The sequence below is a fragment of the Plasmodium inui genome, assembly GCF_000524495.1.
Source record: "Plasmodium inui San Antonio 1 unplaced genomic scaffold supercont1.18, whole genome shotgun sequence".
In the NCBI taxonomy this organism is placed as follows: Eukaryota; Apicomplexa; class Aconoidasida; order Haemosporida; family Plasmodiidae; genus Plasmodium; species Plasmodium inui.
Genome location: NW_008481852.1, coordinates 71370 through 94214, shown reverse-complemented (window position 1 = coordinate 94214; position 22845 = coordinate 71370). Strand labels below are relative to the sequence as shown.

At 40.2% G+C, this 22845-nt stretch overlaps 6 protein-coding genes across 6 annotated transcripts; 2 read left to right on the top strand and 4 right to left on the bottom strand.

Annotated features, from left to right (window-relative positions):
- Positions 1-158: 158 nt before the first annotated feature.
- On the bottom strand, positions 159-3824 carry C922_03876 (hypothetical protein; the record flags this gene model as incomplete). Its single annotated transcript, XM_008819465.1, has 1 exon — positions 159-3824. The coding sequence occupies one exon, from the start codon at positions 3822-3824 to the stop codon at positions 159-161; it is 3666 nt and encodes a 1221-aa protein (XP_008817687.1).
- Positions 3825-4041: 217 nt separating this feature from the next.
- C922_03875 (hypothetical protein) lies at positions 4042-5289 on the bottom strand (the record flags this gene model as incomplete). Its single annotated transcript, XM_008819464.1, has 1 exon — positions 4042-5289. The coding sequence occupies one exon, from the start codon at positions 5287-5289 to the stop codon at positions 4042-4044; it is 1248 nt and encodes a 415-aa protein (XP_008817686.1).
- A 1093-nt stretch (positions 5290-6382) lies between these two features.
- C922_03874 (protein phosphatase) lies at positions 6383-7309 on the bottom strand (the record flags this gene model as incomplete). Its single annotated transcript, XM_008819463.1, has 1 exon — positions 6383-7309. The coding sequence occupies one exon, from the start codon at positions 7307-7309 to the stop codon at positions 6383-6385; it is 927 nt and encodes a 308-aa protein (XP_008817685.1).
- A 4126-nt stretch (positions 7310-11435) lies between these two features.
- C922_03873 (hypothetical protein) lies at positions 11436-12578 on the top strand (the record flags this gene model as incomplete). The annotated part of the gene is made up of 2 exons (XM_008819462.1): positions 11436-11465; positions 11727-12578. 2 exons carry the CDS (start codon positions 11436-11438, stop codon positions 12576-12578), a joined length of 882 nt encoding a protein of 293 aa, XP_008817684.1.
- A 1885-nt stretch (positions 12579-14463) lies between these two features.
- Positions 14464-15231, top strand: C922_03872 (hypothetical protein; the record flags this gene model as incomplete). Its single annotated transcript, XM_008819461.1, has 1 exon — positions 14464-15231. One exon carries the CDS (start codon positions 14464-14466, stop codon positions 15229-15231), a length of 768 nt encoding a protein of 255 aa, XP_008817683.1.
- Positions 15232-16441: 1210 nt separating this feature from the next.
- On the bottom strand, positions 16442-20143 carry C922_03871 (hypothetical protein; the record flags this gene model as incomplete). Its single annotated transcript, XM_008819460.1, has 1 exon — positions 16442-20143. The coding sequence occupies one exon, from the start codon at positions 20141-20143 to the stop codon at positions 16442-16444; it is 3702 nt and encodes a 1233-aa protein (XP_008817682.1).
- Between the last annotated feature and the right edge of the window lie 2702 nt (positions 20144-22845).

Sequence of the window (22845 nt, the reverse complement as noted above, 5' to 3'; positions counted from 1 at the left end):
TCAGTTGGCGCTGCACACAGAGGGGGCACCCGAAACGTAAAAAAAAAAAAATAGCGTAAGCAGAAACAGTTACGCGGATAGTTACGCGGATAGTTACGCTGATAGTTACGCGGATGGTTGCGCGGATAATTGCACAGATGCGTGTGCACTAAGCCCGCTTACCCAAGCTGGAACATGTGCCGCAACTTGTCCAGATGGTTGGTCCCGGGGGGGCCCGCCTTTTGTCCCCCAGCGTGGATCTTGCGGAGGTGTTTGTTTGTCCCCACATGGGAGGGCAGCTCTTCAACGCTGCACTTGTGCCTTTTGTCTCGCAAAAGTGACCTTCTTCTGCGTCGTTGTCGCGATGTAGCTGAGCTGTTTTTTCCACTGACCCTTCTATTTGTGCCTAGGGGAATTCCTTTCTTCCTCTTAATCAAATCGAGGATCAAACTAGTTAGGTAACCTCTGTTCAGGTGATTGTCTCTGTTTTTTTTTTTGTTTTTTACATATCTCTTCGCATCAATGCAAATGAAATTGTACCCAATTTTTTTGACGCATTTCAATATGATGTACTTTTTATAATTAACCATTTTTTTATTTGCCTTCTTCGCATGCATGCCATAGTAGGATACGTAAATGTTGTGCTTCTTCAGATTTTGTTCTTTCGTTCCACTCAGGGTGTAGTAAAAGTCGTGGCCGTACAGGATGTCCACAAGGAGGGTGTTCTTCCTGTCCAATTGTTGTGCCTGGCTGGGTCCATCGCTTCGGCATGGAATTGCAAGGGAGTGTGTCGTCTTTGCCAGGTGGGCACTGCCCACGCTCGCGCAGTTAGTCACGCCAGCCCAGTCAGTAGCGCCAGCCTCGTTAACCGTGTTAGGCGCTCCACCCCCCAGCGTTAGCAAATTAATAGCCAGCGGAAATGTGTAATTCGACACGCTCACGTTTTTATAAACTTCCACCGTCCGAGGGAATATTGTGTGCAGGTCTTGAAATATTTCCTCCTGGAGATCTCTGTACTCGTTGAGGCAACTCGTCCGAGCAGTGTCGCTTGGAGTTTGTCTCGTTTGGGAGGCACCCCCGCGGTCGAGTGACCCCCAACCACGAGACACTTCCCCCAGGTTGACGTCGTCCACACAATGCAACACAAAGTTGCTCCCCTCCTTTCGATCATTTTCACCTGACCAGGAAAGGTGATTTTTTTCCCCCCCACTCTGTTGAAAGGAGAGTTGAGCCAAACCTCTCACAGAGAGCACATTTTTGAAAAGCTTGAAATATTTTAGCGGTAGGGAATTGTACACGGGAGTTATCTGAAGCTTCTCTAACTCATGGGTATTTGTCAAGTGTTTTAAATTTTTTAAAATATAATTGACCGCATTTTCAGTGCATGAATTGGGCAAGTTGGAGAATGCCTTTTTCTCCCTCCCCCCATGATGGTGCTTCGTTTCCCTCCGAGTGGAGAGTAGGCCAAGCAGACCCAAAATGGACACGCATTCATCCACCGAGTTGAAGTTAATAAACTGAAGGATTTTATGCAGCCCCAAAAAATTCACTATATTATAGAGGTTAAATTTGAGAAGGATTTTTAAAACCTTTTCCAGGCTCCTGTTGTCCAAAAATAACAAGTCCCTCTCCATTCTATACAAATGTCTGATCATTCTGTAGTCCCTTATGTTTAACTTTTTGAATATATCCAGAATGTGCAGAGTGGTGGGGGTAGTTAGTTTTTCATTTTTCAGCCAGTTTAGCATTTTTAGGGAAACAATTTTGTATACATCGAGGTAAAAATTGTAACACGTGATTTGGTACTCGGTCTCTCCAGTGGGTGGATTGTTCCCATCACGTTTTACGGTTGGGTGAGATTCTTTGGACAGGGAGTCTTCCCTTCTGTTCAGATTAATGAAACGTTTTAATGTTTTGTTTTCTTGTAATTTTGTAACTTGTCCCTCTTCTGTACTAACCTGTGCAGGGTACTTAAAAATAAAATGATCATACAGATAGATTTTTCTCCTGTCCCTTTTTCTCCTTTTCTTCAAGTGGGATGTATCATCGTGGAGGTAATACACCTGATTGTCTTTGTCCCTTTTTCGTTCACTTGGCAGGGTGGTTTGGTCTCCCCATTTGTCACTTTCCGTCCTTCCACTGTCACCATCGCAGAGGAGGAACACCTCTTCTTTTTGCCTGTCCTGTTTATACACTTTTGGGGCATACCTCCTTAACTCGTGAAACAGGCACGTCCTGAAGTAGAGGTACTGATACACAAACATGACTTGGCTGATCGTTAGTTCCTTCTCCAAACACACCAATCGCTTTAAGAGGATTTTCTCCAGCTGTATAAATGGGGTATTAGTTCCCCTCAAAGCATAGAGAAGTAAAAGTATCTGCCGCGCGGTAAGGAATTCGTTACGATAAATTATTTCCTCCGACAGTGTGTTAAGGAAGGATTCGTCCTGGTGAGTGGCTTCGCTAACTCGAATGATGTAATTAGCCCGCTGGGGGGACACATGAGAGGAGTCTTCACCAGAGGAATGGACGGAACAATCGGTGGGTTCTCCCCTTCCCGCGCTCTTCTCTTCCTCTTCCTCCCACCTCTGCCCCCTCTTAACGTACACATGGAGGTAATCCTTCATATCTATCATGTCCTTTTGCAGAAAGGGGAAGTACCTCCTGTTAATGCTCAAGTCTCTATCGACGGAGGCAAACAGTACGTTTGTTACTTCTTCCACTTTGAAGCATTTTAGTTTCTCTACAATTGCGTATCTGACTTGGATTATAAAATTGGAGAGTGCCTCTCCACGGGCTGGTGCATCCTGCTGCTCCGCTTTCGCGTTGGTGTAATTCACCTGATGAAGCGGCTGTACGAGAACACTCCTGGTAGGGAGTTTTTCCTCAGAACTCCTCTTCGATGGTACAAATGTCGTCTCATCCTTGGTCTCACTGGAGTTAGTCAGCGCATGATTATGTGTAGGCCGTCCCCTTAACAAAGCTGCATTAGCGTGTGAAACTTCCTCAGCTGACGAATGCCTCACACTATCCCATTTCACCCTCCTGATATCGTTATTAAACGCACCATACATATGCATCGCAGACAAAAAAGTGAACATCAAATCGGTGGGGTTGAAGAGAGACAAATTTTTTTTTATCACTTGGATAAAACTCTTGGTCATGTAAAAAAAGGAGTTAAAATGTTCGAAGTGGTGGAGAAAATAAAGACTGTAGGAGTAGAAGAATAAAGTGAGGGAGTGGAAATTTAGATTCTTCAAATCCTTGTGTATTTTTAAAACGCTCAGGTGGAAAATTTCGTTCGTGTAGATCTTCTCTGTCAGGGCAATGCTTCTGGACAGACTGAAGGTAATCAATGCCAGGTCTTTGTAAGAGACATTTTTATTCATTTTTATTAGTATAGATTTTGCCACCATATTTATGAAGTACAGATTGTCGAAGTTGTGTTTTCTCAGGACCAACATGAGTAGACTTAATTCCCGTATGGTCAGTTTGTACATGTGATTCTCCATCTTTTCGCAGATAAAATTTAGTACTTTTTTCTCCAGAGAGACTTGCTTGCTTAATACCTTTAATATAATCATAAAATCGACATAATTGGTCACTTCATTGTTGTACAGTTTGAGGATAACTACGTAGAGGTAGTTCCTCCAGAGAGTTCTCGACTTGAGGTTTTTTTTTTTGCTCAACTCGACAGTTTTTCGGATGCTGGGAAGGTCCATGCTCTTCAGGGTGCTGACTTTGGGGATATTCGCGTGCGTCCTCTTCTGCAGGTAGGGCAGGGCCCGCTGCTTTGCCCTCCTGAGGGCGCCCGTCTGCAGGGGCAGCACCAAGCGCAGCCGCATGGTGAGGTAGGCGCGTCGCCAAGGGGAAAGGAAAGCCAAAAGGGAAGACAGAAGGGACGAAAGAAGTGACGACAGAAGGGACGAAAGAAGTGACGACAGAAGGGAAGACAGAAGAGACGACAGAAGATACTCCACAAACGAGATGAATGGCCAATTTAGCAGCCATATGAGGATGTCAACCCCCACTCCGCCCTCCCCCTGGCTGCAAAATAACCCTCTACTCGTACTCCTCCCTGTAGGCCTCGTACATGGGGTAGAGGCGCAGGGCCTTGAGCAGGGCGAGGTTGAAGCGCCGAACGAAATTCAACTGCAAGTTCTTCTCATAGGTGAAGAAAAAGTAGCTAGCCAAAATGGAGGCAACTTCGAAGAGAGAAAATTCATTGTATAGCAAAACATTCTGTACGATAAAAAAAAAAGGGACATACTCAGCTTTGATGAGGAACAGCTCGAAGCAATTAATGAGGGTACCTTCGTTGATCCGACTCCAGTAGTAGAGTATATACGTGGAGAAAACATAACCGAGGTGATTGTACTGCTCTTTTGTTATACGCACATCTGTGTCCGCCTTTGTAGAAGTACTCTTCTTCCCGCCTAGTAAAATAACTCTCCTAAGTTTATTCACATACCGTTGAAAGTTCAATACGTTCTCATTGTACATACTTCCGATTATCGTAAAAAGAAGATTAGACAGGTAGCCAAATGTGAGGAATGTTAGCAAATCCTCTGGATTCTTGTAGTGTGCAATTTCGACGGAAGACATGTAGATGTGTAGATAATTAAACATGAGAAAATATTGCAGGTATAAATTACCTATATAAAAATAGGGAGTAATTAGTCTCCACACTTGACCCTGGTAGAATACTTTGCCAAAATCGAAGACAATCAATTTGTATATATTTTTATTTGCATGCATGCATATGCTCAGGAGGAAGGTGCATAGGAGGTAAAGTTTGGTTAAGGGGGGGGTCCTTTTAAACGATTTGATGTAAGAATAGAGGTAGCTATTTTCTATGTAATCTAAGTTGAAGAGAGCCTTCACACTTTCAGTAATCTCGTTTAATGATGTGGACGAGGGGGATATAAAAAGGTGGGGGTAGTGCGTTTTTCTTCTTGTCCCCCTTGCTGCTGCTTCAGAGTTTCTAGAATAATTCAGGGAGAATTTTTTTTTTTTTTTTTTTGCTATTTTGTTTTTCTCCTTAGCGAAGTAGTAGCCATGTTGTGATGTCGCATTTTCCTTCTTGTCGCTGTTGAGGGGGCCATTTTTCCTTGTCGTGTCCCTCTTCAGAGCCGTCCTCCCCCGGGGTGGCTCTGCTACACGTGCGCCGCTGCTCAGCACGTTCGCCGCGAATCTGTTCCCCGCAAATCTGATCGCTGCAAACTTCTTCGAGCAGACCCTCGCGTGCTGGTGCCTCACACTTACGATTATTACGCATAAAGGGGCGAGTAACCTGCGCAGCAAAAACATTTTATGGGTGATCAGGGGCTGCTTCTGCGGGGTTCGCGCCTGGGCATAGGCGGCATATGCGGCATATGCGCCATATGTGTCATCTGCATCATGTGCATTTTGGCATCGCTCTGGTGCAGCTTCTTTTTTGTACCTCTTTCGAATGCTCTCTTCCTCGCCTCTGCCCTTTTTGCGCTCTCTTTAAACATTCCCCTTTCGGCGATTTTTTGCGCTACACTGATGTGCGGGTGCAACATGGAGGAAGCGGCTCCTTTGTTGTTTTTTTTTGCACAATTTCCGCACGCGGTTCTGAAGCCACCACGAGCTTCACGTAGTGCGGGGGGGGTCGATTTTGCAACCTTTTGTTTTTTTTTCCTCCTAAAGCCGTGACCGTACGCTGCGTAGTTTTTTTGAATATTTTTTTTTTTTCTTTGCGGGGAATTGTCTTGCCTGGGGAAATTTGCCACGGGGGGGAAGGGCGCAAACGAGTTGCTGCGAATATGGCAAATTTGAGGGTAGCTATATCCCTGGGCACTTAAATACCTGTAACAACATAGGCTAACCATCGTACCCTTTTTTTAGCCTATTCAAACTGGGAGGGCGCCCAAAGAAAAAAAAAACTCCACGCGGAGATGTGCCACCCTCGTAGGCAAGGCGTATATAAGTATCAAAGAATTAAAAAGAAGCAGTGAGTTGCGTTTATTTAAAAATCAAACTGTAAAATTTAAGAATGGGGTGGATAGGTAGACGAGCAGGCAGACAGATGGCAGATAAATGGCCGCTACGTGGCAAATAAGTAGCAAATATGTGGGCATGTAAGTGGACCTCTAAATGGGCCGCTAAACCGGCTGCTAAATGGAGCCGGGTTCCTTTCCTTGGTGTGGAAATATGCTCATTCAAAAAAAAAGGTAAAAAAATGGGAGTGCAAAAATGTGGGGAGAAAAAATTAGAGGTTGGTGAAACCTAAGCGTGTGTGTAAAAACAAACTAGAGGGGCCCGTCTGCGCCTTTGTCAAGTCGGTCGCACACGAGCGGTGTCACGTGTTGTTGATTTGTCACGTGTTGTTGATTTGCCACCTGTTGGTGTTTTCTCACGGCGGTGGGGAGCCGCACCCCTATAAGAAGTACGGAATGGTCGCCTTGTTCTTGATGGAGTTGCGGGAGTCAGGTGTGTCCTTAAATATGAGCATCTGTCGGTTCATATTTTCGTCGATCCGCATGATGGCGGCGACATTCCCGCAGCGGTAACAGTAGTTGGGAGCAGACCACACGGTGATGATGGTCGAATCATCAAACATGTAGCGATAGCCCTCCATAGCTAGCTGATGTGCTCTAGCAATTAGCTCCAAATTGTTAATGTAATTAAACTTTTTCGTAACCTTGGGACCGAAGAGCCAACCAGCACCCCGAGGATTGGCAACCCAGTCTTCCACTTCATCAGGGTCGGACCACATAATGTCACCAAAAGCACCTTCATGTGGAATCTCTTGTACACGATTAATTAAGCGTAATTGGTCAATTAATTTTATCTCAGGAGACAATCCACCATGCACACAAAAAATCTGATTATCCACCAGAGCTGCTAATGTTAAGTAATCAAATATATCAGTGCAATATTTCCATGCATTTGCATTACCATATTTTTTAAAACATTCATCGTAGAACCCATACACGGTCGTTATCTGCCTACTTTCGTGGTTCCCTCTCAAGAGAGTGATATTTTTAGGAAACAGAAGCTTTAGTAACAATAAGTACTCAAATGTCTCCACGCTGTTGTACCCCCTGTCTACGTAGTCGCCCAGAAATATATAGTCATTATTCATGATGTCTCCTCCTACATCAAATAATTCTAAAAGGTCGAAAAATTGGCCGTGTATATCTCCACATATTATAACTGGGGGGCTGATTGCCTGCACATTGTTCTCCTCCACCAGGATTTCCTTCACTCTTTGGCAGACTAGCCTTAAGTCATTTTCGTCTAGTAGCTTTGGTGGATTCATGCGCAATTGTTCAATCCATTTTTTTTCCTCTCCTCTTGTCATTATTGTTGTTATTCCTGGTGTGTTAAGTTTCTGCGGGTGGAGAGGGGGGGTATGCAAACAGGTACGGAGAAGTTGTAAGTATAAAATTTAGCAAACAAATGAGACGGAGAAGTTGTAAGTAAAAAATTTAGCAAACAAATGAGACGGAGAAGTGGTAAGTAAAAAATTTAGCAAACGAATGAGACGGAGAAGTGGTAAGTAAAAAATTTAGCAAACGAATGAGACGGAGAAGTGGTAAGTAAAAAATTTAGCAAACAAATGAGACGGAGAAGTTGTAAGTAAAAAATTTAGCAAACGAATGACACGGAGAAGTGGTAAGTAAAAAATTCAACAAACGAATGAGACGGAGAATCGGTAAGTAAAAAATTCAACAAACGAATGAGACGGAGAATCGGTAAGTAAAAAATACAACAAACGAATGAGACGGAGAAGCGATCTTTGACCTTTTTCGCCTCCCCATCCCCCGTTGGCCTCTTTCACCTGTCCAAACGGGGGAATCGCACAAGAAGTGCAGCAGAACTTCACACTCACGCAGAAACATGAATACAACGCGGTTCATTCGTGGTAGATGCATCGGCATAAGGAGATGGGAAGAGAGGGGCTCTCTGTGGGCGTACCTTTTATCCAATATATCATCGAAGATGGGGGCACGAACTTGGCTGCGCTTCGGTGTCGGACGCGAACAATGGGAAGGAATGGCGTGGTAGCGTGGAGCCAAATAGAATTGTGCCTAACTGCAGGTGCCTTTAACGGCAAACTTACCTAATGGCGACGTGGAGGGGCGCAGAGCCGTGTACGCTACGGCAATTTCGTCCCAATTTTACCAAAAAAACAAAAAAAAGATGTGAATAAATAGGCGAACGAACGAATAATCCAATGAACGAATGAACAAATAAATGTATGCGGGTTCGGGCACATATACGAAATGGCTAGCTTAAAACATGATGGGTTCGGCAAAAACAAAAAGGGGGAAAACGGATGAGGGCGTTCTACTCAACTCCGATAGCCGCCTTGAAAATATCGAGTGTAGGTAGGGCTGAAATGGGAAGCCGCTCAATTGGGAAGAGGCTATGCTCGGGTAACGAATTGAACGCTTCGCGTCAAAAGGTGCTACGCCAAATGATTTACGCTAGTTTAGCTTGCAAAAAAACGCACACTCACATTTTCTCGCTCGCTGCTTTGTAGTAAAACACACATATATCAGCGTAAGAGATAATGACAAACCCGTCCAAACGAGTACTTGGCAGCGCAAAGGACCGTATCTCCCGTTGGAGATGCAGATAAAGTGTGAAGAATTTGTACAGTATGTGAATCCCTACTTTGCAATTTCGCGCAATGAAAAGGGTTTCCGTCCGGCTTTTCTTTTTTTTTTTTTTTCCTTTTTTTTTTTTTTTTTTAACCCACAATTGAAATTTTAACATGTAAAGGCTTCCACCTTTTTTGCATATTTCGAGTGCGTTTTTTTTTTTTTTTTATTTTCCTACTTTGCATATATTCGTTATTATGTCATTTCTTTTTAGTACAAAAGGCAAAAATGTGAATAATTCCGTTTGGGAAAAATGTACGGGTGGGTTATGCTTCACCTACCTTTTAGAGGTAAAACGCGAGTGTGGTCCATAACCCAGTGGTGATTGATCAAATTCCGCAGAAGTCAATTGGCGAAGATCACGTTATCGGCACTTCCACTTGAATCTTCATGTCAACCTTTCCGTGCAGGAAAGCGAGCATGTACGCGAGGAAATCCATACATGTAGAATCGAATAATTTATTTTTCCACAAGGAAAAAGTGGATGCCAAGAGGACACATCAATAAACTCGTGCCAGCATTTCGTAATACACGTATGTCATAACGCATGACCGTATGATGAACTTTCAATTTTAAAGCTCGTACGGTGACACATAAAATGGACAAAAAGAAAAAAACAATTTTAAAAAGAAGACACCCTAAAAACGTTAATTCCTTTTGTTCTTACGCACCCTTTCTGGCAGCTACACTTCGCAAAAGGGAAAAAAATTTTGTCCACTTTTTTCGTTGAAAAATGGAGTATTATTTAACACCTGGCTTGTTCAGGTAAATTTTGCTTCTTCTGGCTTTCTTTTGCTTCCTTTTGCTTTTTTTTTTCCCCCATTTTGCACATTTTTTACGCCATTTTGGCTACCAAAAGGGCTTTACAAAATGAGCGGGAGGAGAAAGTCTCCGCTCCACAGGACACGGGAAATGCAATAAAAAAAAAAGGGAGCATAAACGAATGTGCCTAAAAAATGAACATACGTTCATATGTGCCTACGTCCATTTGTAGATATGCTGCTACATGCCCCCCAGCATGTGCACATTTTTGCCATGGCGAAGAGGAAGGCTCTGTGCCGCGCTCTTCTTTCATATCACCTCCGCTTGTAGAAGAGCACTCTCACACATTTGCAAAAACTAAATGAAACTTTTTCAAATGCGCTGTACATGGTGAGGAGGCGTAACGAAAAGGGGTAGACATGAGCACGAAATGATTCTTTGAATTTTTTTCCCCTCTTTGTTGGAGTTTTTTTTTTCTCTTTTTTTGCGTGCCATACGACCCTTTTGTATGTTTACCTTACACAGCACGTATGTAACGTATAACTTCACTGCAAAGGAGGGCAATTCCGAAGGACATCTCCCCCGCTGTAGTGGTTTACTCACATGTACGAGCATACACCCTAGTGTGAGCATTTTTTTTCGCATAGGTACCATAATGGCAGTTACCTTTCAAGCATAAGGCATGATTTCCCTGCATATAACAAAGCTGCATATCGCAGAAGGTCCCGTGCTTCTTGCTTCCTAACTGCATTCGTGACAACATCTGTGCCTATACCTTTGCGGTCCTCGTATCGGTCGTTTTACCTACATTTTTATCTTCCCATTAATTCGTCATATTTTTCTCTTAACATCGTGAGGGAAAAAAAATATGTAGTAAATGCTGCAGGTACACCACGCGATTGCTATGGGTTACGCACGGTGTACATAAGCAAGAATGCATAAGCGAGTGGGCTTACGATACGTACACTTTTCTACAAGCATATGGTTTCCCCCGTTTTTTGCCCTTTCAAAGAACTCGTCTGTTCAAGGAGGCCCCCGTTTTGATATGCAATCCCGCAGTGGAGTGAGTGGCCCCAGTTAAAAGGGGAAACATCACCATAGGCATATAGAATTCATCTCATAGCGCAATTATTTCAGCGCAACCACGGGTTTTGAGCTGCGCCCCGCGCACGAGTACAGTTATGGTGCCGTGTTGTCATGTGTACGGGTTCGGCGCACGGAGTGGCGTGTACATTTGTATGTAAGGAGCATATGGGTAGCACATGCGCAGCAGATTGGGGTACAGTATTTATGCCACCAGTGCGGCCAGTATTCTCAAACCTCGCTAATCGATGACCTCCTAAACCGCTGATCAGCCAACCGCTTCCGCTAAACACTTAAGTGAAGAACTGCTCAAGCAAAAAACATGTTCATTTTTGCATGGGCGTACGCAAAAAAAAAAATATATATATATACTTTTTACAAAAGAGGAGGCAACGTTAGGTGGTGGACGACAAAAATAAACATTTTTAACATAAATATTTCTTCTGCGCAAGGGGAAGGAAGCTTTAAAAAATTAAAAAAAAAAAAAAAAAATAAAGAATTAAACGCCAAGTTATTTTTTATTTACGAAAAAAAAAAAAAAACGAGCAAAAAAAAATTATCATATACATATTCATTTATACATACATATATATGTTATACGTATTCAGCCGAACGCGCAATTTGCAGATTTTGTGACCCTTCATTCTTAGCAAAGGAAAAAGCAGTTCCCTTGCATACAAAAGAGTGATTGTTTTTGTACGGTTACGCCAATAGCTATGTAAAAGTATACATGTATTACGTGGTCCCCATTTGTACGTCCTGACACTTTTGTACTCGCATACGAGCGCATCATTTGCGTTTGCAAGTTTAAGCGAACAGGGGAAAAAATAAAAAGCCGCCCTCATCGAAAGTAGCCAAGCACAGTATATTCTCTATACTCATTATACTGCTCCTAAAACGTGCATGTGAGGCTCTTTTTTTTTAACCACAAAATTTTGAACATTTCTTAAATGACATAAAAGGGAAAATTTTAAAATGAGTTCAAATTGTTCACAGGAGAATGAGGTAGCCTTTCTTCGCCTTGCTTGTTAATTTTATGTGGAGCCGTTCGACGAATGTGTTTATGCCAGTGCGTGTTTGTATATATAGAGAGAAAGAGGTCGTATAGTATGCGTGTTACCTCCTCTGTGTTTACTCCCCCGCCCCCTTTTTTTTTTTTTTGTTGTTGTTTCTTTGCCCAACTTGTGAGACTGACTTTGCCGTCTTACTAGTGTGAACAGTTGAACATTGTTTTTTTTTTTTTTTTTTTTTTTTTCTCTCCTGCAGGACGAAGCAAATATAATAGACGGGAGATTCCAAAATTTTCTAAAATTGAAGGCGCGAAATGGCGCCGTGAGCAACGGAGGGGCAGGCGGCCATTTTAGCAGCCATTTGGGCGACAACGTGGGTGGCAGCTTCAGTGATAGTTTTAGTGGCAGCTTTAATGGCAGTTTTAATGACAGCTTCAGTGGCAGCTTTAGCGGCAGCCGTGGCTGCAACGAGGGTGACGCCCCTAGTAACACCAACAATGGCAACAGCGGCAACGGAGGAAACGGAAGCCCCTACAGCAATGCCGCCAGTAGCAGCTACTATGGTAGCGCGAACAGAAGCACATCAGAAAATGAAGAGACACACGGAGGAGGGGATCTCTCGAACATAAAATTTAGCCAAAATGGACAATACAAGAGATACCATGACTTTTATAATAACAAAAACTCCCTTCAACATTATTTGAAAAAATTAAAAGCATGTAAAATAGACGCAGACGAACTTCGAAACATTTTGGAAAAAAGACTCGCCCTAGAGCGTGAGAATCAAATGCTTAAGTCAATACAGGACGATGATAAGAAAGGAGGGTTTGGAAGTGAAACCAATTCTTCCTCGTCCAACCATGAAGGCTTACATCTTTACAGGAAACTTAATTTTCTGAACAAAAATAATAGAAGCAAATCAAAGAGTAAGAACAGAAAGAGAAAGAGAATTAACTCCAAAATTGACAAAAAGTTTATTATTAAATGCCGGACATGTAAGTACGTCAACCCTAATGGTTTCAAGATGGGAGACTACTACACGTGTCAGAATTGTGGGTACAACGACTTTTCCGTGTTACGGTCCAGTTCCCCCAACAACGGGGAGTGAGTAGCGTGGGTGGAGGTCGTCGTGCGTAGAGGTCCACGCCAGGGGGGGGTCCCTACATGTACGTTGGTATGTATGTGTGTATACATATATATATTTATATATATATTTATGCACACCTGCAGCTGCACGTTCGTGTGCGCCCCCGCTCACCCTTTCGCCTCCGCACCCATCGAGGAAGACGCCACCACCTGCCTGTTCATCAAGATAACGCGGTTACTTAGCGCCCCGCGCATAGGAGCTTTTATCTGCGTTCGTTACCCCCACACACACACAAACCCCCGTAGCAGTAGTATTGATTCCTTATGTATACTTAAATTTTGAAGCATAATTTATTATCAAATAATTACGTAGCTTCTTTTCATTTTTCCCTTATCACTCTTTTTTTTTTTTTTTTTCTTCTTTTCCTTTGGCACATACGTATTTATCAGCATATATGACATAATTTAAATTTTTACATTCTTATTATGTTTATACGTGAATATTCATATGTAAAACTTTGTAAAAAAGAGGATACCCTAGTGGAAACTCGGCGCGGAAAAACTGTTCGCGGCCTGTTTTGTCAGCATGCGCATGATTGGACGTGTGGGTAAATATGTGTACACGTATGTATGAATAGCTTATATCTATATCCACCTATCCCACATACATACAAATGTGCATGTATGTACGCCTGCCTAAACTAATTTTCCAAAAAAACAGGCGCACAATTTTGCGTTATTTTTATTTTTTGAATTGACACCCCCAGAATATGTTCACGCATGACCTGGACAAGACGCTGGCGTGCAGTTGTACCTCCCGTTTGGCGGCAAATATGAGGGTGTAAACGTGTAGGGGTAAATGCGTAGGGGTAAACGCGTAGGGGTAAACGCGTAGGTGTAAATTCATGGGGGTAAATGGCTAAGCGTCCCATTCGCTGCTAGGGAAAGCGCCTTCAAACACACGGCATGTAACGCCTTTCAATGGGTAATCATATCTCTCCTCTTGCAAAGCGTCCAAATGGAATTATGACGCAAGCGGTGAAACTTGCTGCGCTTCTTCCGTTTAAGCATAATAATGTTACTCATAAGGAACGGCTGCCTTCTTTTTGTTGCGTCTCCAAGGGACAAAAAACATATGTCCCGAAATAGTTAACCACTCTTCCACGTGGAGAAACCATTTGAACGTTCTTGCAGGGATGTACTTTGTGGCACAGGCAACGCATATACGCGGTAGAGACACACGGACACAATTGCTCCCCCCCTATCACCCCTTTTTACTGCAATGTAACGTGGAACGTACATAACGCTGAGGCAATTTTTTAAAAAAACGATTTTTACAAAAAGGAAAAAAAAAAGGCATAATTGTAAAATTAACAGGTTGTGTAAAAAATGACGAAATTTATTTTTTATTTTTCATGAAATTGTTGCGAATTTAGTTGACGCGCTGATTTGTTTTCTTTTTTCTCCACATTGGCCAGTTTAATTTTTTTTTTTTTCCCTCTTTCTATTTTCTTTTCTTTCTTTTTCCAGCTCAGTAATTCCATCCCAATTTGCGATTCCAATTTTGACGTTCCCTCCTGCCCACTTTGACAAGAGAAATTTGCGAAAGGTAAAAACTTCAAAATGGGTCAGAACGCGCGGGAGGGGAAATAAAGCAAGATAAAGTACAGAGGGGCGGATCTTCCATTTTGACGCATTTCTTTTTACCGTGACTATGCGAAAAAGGGGAAAAAAATGAAAAGCGGAATGTTCAGTCTTTTTAAGCGGTTCATGCTTACGCGGATGATTGCATTTGTGCAGGACAGCCGTGACGTGTTCCGCTTGACGGGTTGTCTCGAGTAGGGGGTACCTTCAAACAGGTACTACTTCTCCCATGCACTGCGCTTAACTTGTGAGGGGCAGGCGGAATGGGCGGCCACGGAGGGCTAAACATCCTGCCGCAGAAAAAGTGGAACGTTTACAGGAAGGATAGACAGTTTAAAGTGAATTATGACGAAAACAAACTTATAAAGGAAGAAGAAAAAAAAGTGAGAAAAAAGACTGAGCAGGCATTTGAAAACACCATCAGTCAGCTGAAGCAGAACGTGAATCAAAGCAGCGCGCACGAAGGCGATGCCTGCCAAAAGAATAACCAAAATGAGGGGAACCATCACTGTGAACACATTAACCTATTTGCAGAAGAGGAAAAAGAAATAAATGAAAGGAACAAAAAGCATGAAGAATTTTTAATCAAAAAAGGACACTACATTTACAATGATAAAAATTTTAATGGAGAAAATTGTATCTATGACAAGACAAGTAATGCAAAAATTGTTTCCGATTTTGACAAAATTAAGTTAAGTCAAAATGAGTGGTATTTGAGGAGACAGAGCAGCATTTTTCCCAACACGAATGAGTCGAAGGAGCTAAAGGGGGGGAATAGGGATGACCCTTTTTGGGACAAGGTCCACCAGGGACAAACTGACCATCTGCGGAGAAGCCACTCGTCAGAAAGTGACGACTCACATCGGCATGGGGGAAGGTTAAAACATCGAGATAGTAGAAGGAACAAGGAAAAGGAGAAGAAAAGGAAAGAGAAAGAGAAGAAGAAAAAGAAGTATGACCATATCAAGAAACTTATAAAATATAAAAAAGACAAGGAGAAAAGGGAAAGGAAGAAAAGCCGCAAAAAGTGACTGCCCTCTGGTTAGTAGCCCCAAAGTGTCGTCTGCAAATCTGAATATCTGGAGCAAATACGCGTGAAAAGCGCAGTTCACCAATTTAATAGCAAAGGGGGGTTCTCCTATATTGCCATAATGCATGGCAGTCCCGTGAAGGGTACCGGCGCATGTCGGACCTTTTGGGAAATTCGGGTCGCCGGGCGGGAAGAAGTTGTCTAAACTGTGAAGGAAAAAGGGAGCAACGACAAAATTCTCCAATTATGAAGTTCCCAAGATGCCATTGAAAGGATTAAAATGGGGACATCTGCACGAACAAGGACGCGCACTAATGGAAGAGAGCTTTTTATTTTTTTTCATGCGAGTAGCCAACGTTTTAAGAGATTCCAAGGCACCACATTTTACGAAGTGCCACCACCATTCCGATGTGGGGTGTTCAAATCCCAAAGTGGGAAACGAAACTGCTTCAAGTTGACATGTTTTGGTGCGGACATAAATCAACGCAGCTTTTTTTTTTTATTTGGCAAAAATGATAAGTTAATGTGCCTTTAAAAGGTGTGTTCTGCATCATACCGAACAGGTTAACATTGGGCAGCATTACCCCCATGAGAAGAACGTTGTATGTTTATTTAGACACCGTTTAAGGGATATCTGCCTTTTCACGTTTGATCATTACCTGTGTGCCATAACATAGATGTGTACCCCTGTCTGGGACGAAATTGTCTTTTTTTTTGTTATATTTTCACGTGTACACATTTATATGGACGCATCTGTAAGGAAACACCACTTTTTTTTATTTACACACTTTTGCATCTTTACAAATTTGCTTTTTTGATCGTCTTTGGACATAATGTGATAATATTATATATAAAAGGAAAAAAAAAAAAAAAACGAATTAAAAAATGGTTTTTTTTTGTCTTTTTAAAACTTACTAAAATTTAAAACGATCTTTTGTGTATCTGTAAATATTGCTAATATAGCATACACTATACAAACAAGATTGAAGAAAAATGGGGAAGAAATGGCCAGAGGAGTGAAAGGGAAAGCGGAATGCACTCACTTAAGGGAAGGACAGACCACTCATAAAAATGTACATAGGTAATACATATACACACATTTGTAAACGTGCACACGCCCGTATGCATAACCTGTAAAAATGAAAACTTTTAATTAACAATTTAAATGAAAATGCATGTCAAAAGAAAGGTAAAGAGGAGTAATTACCCTTTTAAAAATTTTTAATGTTAATTTTGCAAATGGGACAGGTTGACTTTTTATTTATCCACTCAATTATACAGGATTGGTGAAAATTGTGTGTGCAAGGCAAAAATATGAGAGATTCGTTGTGCTGGTAATTTTCGTAACAAATGGAACATATTTTTAAGTTGTTATTTTCGTTTTTTTTTATGTCAAAGTGCACAATTAGGTAATCATTATTTTCCTTTAACTTTGCGCGCGTGCCTATTTTTTTATTTCCACTTCCAGGTTGTTCTCCCGCGCTGCTAGACGCATTGGCCACTCCTCGTGTGCTCCTACTTACAATCCTATTGGTCCTTTCGTTGCTTCGAGTTAACGTTTGTTCCCTTCTTAAATTTGCGACAAAGGGGATGTCTGTTGCTCCTTGTGGGCCGCCGCTAATGGGGACCTCGTCAGCTGAGCTTGCGCTTATGGAGCTGGGCATCGCTGAGCCATTATTAACGTGGCGTGTGCTGTTCGTCGTGATATTATTGTTTGTGCCGCTGCCGTTGTTGTTTGCGACGCTGCTGTTATTGTTTACGCCCCTTCTGCTGTTGCGATTCACCCCATTTCCGCCATTGCTGCGGTTGGTCCTGCTGGCCCTGTGTGGCGGAAAAACGTAAAAGCTGAAAACAGGATCTAAATTTTCTTCAGTGTTCGCTCTCACAGTTGTAGTGCTAACCCTGGACGAGCACGTACTGGTCGGTGGACCGAGAAGGGGGGCCACGCGTTGCCCTCCCCCTGCACTTGTTTCGGCCCTCCTACCCGTACGCGGGCCAGGGGCTCTAGCTAATCCTCTTGCAACCATTACAGCCGCATTAACGGCAGCATGTGCAGCACCGACCGGGGGAGAGCCCACAGAAGCAGCTACAGCAGAACACGCAGCAGAACCAACAGAGAATCCAAGAGGAGGGCCAACAGGACCAACAGGCGCACTTATAGGCGCACCGACAGCACCTCCCATAGCAGCAGTTCTGTTATTGTCATAATCATTATTCGTAGTGACACAATTGAAGTTATTTATGTTAATGATAGATGTAGTTCCAATGTTGCTATTCCCGTTGTGAATTCTCCCAGGTCCCTGGTTCGAACTTCTATTGCTTATGCTGTTTCTACTAGTGCTGATAAAGCTGTAATTGTTCGTAATGGTGTTAACAACTTGATTCGTTCTAACATCACTCCGGATGTTTCTGTTATGTCTATTTGGTATGAACAGAAATGGATTGTTGGAGGGAGGGTCGCCAGGATACATCCCTACACCATTATTAATTAAATTGTACGGCATGGTTCCATTCATAAGATGGCTCGTATTTCTTCCATTGTTTACGGGCGAAATGTTATTATCGCCATTGTTACTCCCGTCGTTGCGGTAATTAGACATGTTAGAATTGACGTTCATGTTATTGGCTTCCTTAATACGCCTAGAATTTGTTGAGTCATTAGAAGTTCTATACGTGTTGCTGTTTGTTACTCTTCTTAAGGGCCATATATTGTTAGAGTTATTGTCAAAATGGGAAAACCCCGAATTTTCACAAATACATGGATATCTGTCTACCAAATTGGAATATAAGTAATTTATATCATTAATGCTTCCAGTTTCTGTACGTACTATTTGGTTATACGGATTTCCACACGAGTGGGAGAAATATGTGTGCGGTAAATCTGGTGGTATCCCTGTAAAAAAGCTTTCATGTGAAAATACATTCTGGTTATGAAAGAAAGTGCTTCCGTTTCTGCCATTGAATTCTTGCGTACCTGGTCCATTTGTGCTGTAAAAATTGTTTTGTCTTCCACGATTGGTGGTTTCCCCACTGGAGTTGCCATCTGGGTAGCTGTTGCTTCTATTGATATTGACGTTCCTCCCATTGTTGCTGCCGCTGCCGCTGTTCATGTGGATAAGGTTTCCATTGCTCGTGTGACTGACACTTCCCCTGGCCATCTCGCTCCCGTTCCCTCCGTCAGTGCTATTAACAATAGTGATGCTGCTTCTGTTAAGAATGCCCCCACTGATGGTGTTGACAATGCTGTTCCTGTCATCGGTGCGACTATGTTCATTTCCTAAAATATCGATATTATTTCCCATTGCAGCGTTAATTTTTTTATTCACATCATCTAAACTTTGGTATATTTTCCTTAATTTCTTATTTAACACATCATCGACAGAATCATCATTTTTTCCATTCCTATTTGTTCCCCTTATGTCATTTATATCCGTGAGTATGGAACTCATGCTTTTATTCACAAAACTGTCTATATCTGCACTTGCACTGTTAATATTAAACCTATTCTTAGATTTTTCTGCAGCCCTTTTTACGTTAGCTTCTATTGCGCTTATCATGGAATGTATGTCGTTAATAATACTGCTAGGATGTTCCTCGCTCTTATAATTGTCTGTGTTCTTACTCGTGCTGCTATTTTCAAACGATGATGCGTTGGGGTCAGGAAAAATGGCAGAAATGGATTTTCTCATAGAAGACAAGAAATTATCAACAGAATTTCTGGTTGCTTCTAATTTATTGGGTAAATTTCGCTCTCCTCCATTTGTGGTTACATTTTTCTTTAAATCTTCCACATTATTGCTGAACGGTAAAATGTCTTCTACTTTATTTTCCCCTGGGCTCACAATTTCTATTATATTCTGCGCACTTACACCTTTGTTGCATAAGTTATTTATGGAATTGTTATTTTTCCTATCTACCATGTTGTTCTTGTTTTGGGAAATGCAAATCACGCTCTTATTGTTCCTTTTATTGATAACTGCTGGGCTGTTTCTAAAACGGTCAAGATTGGAATTGTAATTATAAATCATGTCAAAAATTTTATCTTCCTCAGCATGATGGTCATTATTATCAGTTAAAATTATTTCCGAGTTGTTAAGAGTACAATTGGTGCTAGTGAAGGAACGTTTTAGTGCACATCTGTTTTGCTTGTTTCGGTCTGAGCTAAAATTAGTATAGAAGCTCTTATTCCTTGTATTGAATAGGCCATTATTTGGGTTCTTTTGCTTTTCATATGCACAACTTTGTTCATTTTTTTCTGCAGATTCTAGCGTGTGTGCGTATAAATGATCCTGTAAGATGGATTTCTCTATAATATCAGCGCAAATGTTGCATAAGACGTAGGTAGTCTTCCCCTCTTTATTGTAATTTCTGTCATTGTTTTCGTTATGGTTTCCGCATCGAGTGTTATTCCCATTAGTAGCTCTTCCATTGGGTGTACTATTCTCCTTACTGCCGCTTCCACTTGTTGTGTTGCTCTCATTTCTGCTTGTTCCAATCGTATCACACACATCACCGCAGTTTTCAGTGTTGTAATCATGCTTCGGCTCTACTTTTATGGGAACAGTTTGATCATCCCTAACTTCTAAATTTCCTTTTTCTTCATTTCCGTTTCCCACTGAAGAACCTGAACTTCCGCTTTTAACATTTGTCGAATCTGAACTTATGCATATAACTTCTTCTTTTTTCCCTTTTACTTCGGTTAAATCATAAAAATTGTTTAATTCATTTTTTTCGTGGTTCCTTTTCTCCGATGAGTGCTCCGTTTCTTCGGAGATGTCATAAAAATCATTTTCCCTGTTTCCTACACACACATTGCCAATTTTTTCTTCAGAATTTTCTTCTTGAGTCCCTGATTCGGAATCAATGGATACTTCTACGTTATCATTTTTATGTTCTTCTAAATTACTGATCATTTTAAAAAACTGCCTTTCCGTTGCGATTTTTTTTTAAGCTCTTTTTTTTTATAATTTCTTTTTTATGCGTTCTTTTAAGTGTTTCCGTTTCCGATGCGCCTTTTGCGTGTTTTTTTAATTAAAAAAATTTTCTTTTCCGTCTCAAAGGGGAATAACAAGAGAAGGCATGTTTTATATATATTTTTATTCTTCATGTAGACTTTTCCAAAAATGCGTATGTTCAACTGGAGCATATGAAAACTGGTTGCAAATAAAAAAATTCTGTGTAAAATTTTCCTTATGGGTAAAAAAATTATGATGTAAATATAAATTTCGACAAAACTAAAATTTTCAAGTGAACGAAAAATCGCAATGTCATTCCTATCTCTTCACATACAAAACTTATGGGCTTGTATATAATGAATTATAACCACAAGCATTCGAGCTGTACATTAAATAAACACGTAATTTAGTAGGCATATGCGAATATATATTTATATACATATACATGCATTACGTACAATTTTTTTCGACTTTTTTAATGTATTGCATTAATTTTTCCGAAAACGTAAAATTTATGAATAAACAATTTTTTTATATCTTCTCTGTACTTAAAAACGTTTAAAAAGAATTTATGGTTTTTAACAAATTCAAAAAAAGTTGCATGAAAGAATGTACAGCTGTTTTGTTCTGAATTCTTCTGCATGCTGCTCTTTACGTTATGTATACGTATACATAAAATAACACCTTTTACATATGAAGTTTTTTTTGTATTGTATTTTTACTGGGGCGTGTATTTGTACAGATGTTTTTTTTAAAGTTGCTAAAACTTTTATTCAAAAGGCATAAATACTTTTTATCGTATTTCTTAAAAAGGCAAAAATGATACACCTGCTTATGGGGAATTTTATTTTATTTATTTTTTTTTTTTTCATTTTTGCTTAATTTTTAACTCTTTTGTTCAGATATAAAAATGTACAATGTGTTCCACATACTGTATTATAGATCATGCAAATAAGAATTATAGAGCTGCCATTTCGCCGTCATTTTTTTTATATATTCATTTGCAACCCACTTCTTGGTGCACATGTACATAATTTTTTGCATGTAATAAATCATCACACAGTTCACAATGGAATGTAATGAAATCGATTCCTTAACATACATAAAAAACATTCATATTGCGTACTTATCTTTTTGTTCATTGCATTGCTATAAAAGTGTTGATTTGGTGGACGGAAGAATGAAAGATCATGCGGCTGATCGAACAGTTATTGTTATTGCCTGTGCCTATTTACAAGCATGTGACGACAGTTGTTTCTATGTATGTGGTTCCATTAAAATAGCCTTAAGTGTTTTTACATCATAATTTGAGCAAGCACATTAAACATTTACAAAAGGACATTTTTTTTGGTCTTGTATTTTCTTCAATAAGATAGAACGAACAAATACGTAAATAAAATTTACAGAGTACAAATGTATTAAAAATATTTAAAGGGTTTTTCCCTTTTTTTTCGAATTTAAATTGAAAGGCTTTCTTTGTGTCCTCTTTAAGAACACATATTTTTTTCTGCTTCTACATGTTATTCTTTTTTTACTATTAAAAAATAGATGCTTATTTTTCAAAAATCGAAAATGACATTGGTTTTATTCTGAAAAGGACAAAAAGCATAATCTTCCCCTCATAAGTTAATATTTTAAAAAAAAATTTATAAAACGTAAAATAAGGAATTTTATCAGGAGCATAACTCTGTATATTATATTTTGGCCATTTTTCATGCAATATGCATAAAGACTTTTTAATAAACCACATGAATGATAAAAGCATTATAATGAATAAATAAGAGCATACTTTAAGAGTTGAAGATCAACATTTTATAAATGCATTGAAACGATGCATTAATTATTTATGTTAAAGTACTGTCCTACGTTACAACACATTTTTCGTTAATAAATGGACGAATTCTGAAAAAAAATTCTATTTGCAAAATATTTTACATGATTAACAAGTTCCTCGGCCTGAAACAGCACATCGCACTACATTTTCGTGCGCATCCTTTGGTTTAATTTTATGCACACCTTAAAATTTTCATTTATATTGCCTCATGTGTAGTTTTTGCATTATTCCCGCTTGACTCTCTACATAATGGTGTTACATTTAAAAAAAGAGTCATATTTACATGAGTAATTATTTCTGTAAATGTTCTTTTTCATAAATTACGAAAAAAGAACGCACACACTGTTACATCAAATTTGTTGTAATTAAAGAAAAAAGAAGTGTATGGCCTGCACACTTGTAATCACATTCATGTATTCTTAAAAAAACGAACGTCTATGCAAGAAATGAGTATAAAGGGGAAATACCTTTTGGTTTTCAGTTCCTATTATCTGCATATTTTTTATGTCTACTATAACTTTTTGGAAAGAAACACAAGCATTCTTCTTCATACAACAATCTATTTAATTCTTCCCATGTTCAATAAGAAAAGAAAAAAAAATATCTGCAAATATCAAGCTTTTTCGTCCGTCATGAATTTGTATAGCGCTAAAATTTACCCATTTTCTTCAAAAAAAAATTACCCAATTTAGACACAATAAAGGTATGATTAATAATTGTGCTTTCATAAAAGATGCTCCAGAAATGAATTCAAAAGGATAATCCCCAGAAAGTAAATTTACAGATTGAAGTTCATGCTGGGTCAACAACAAAAAAAAAAAAAAAA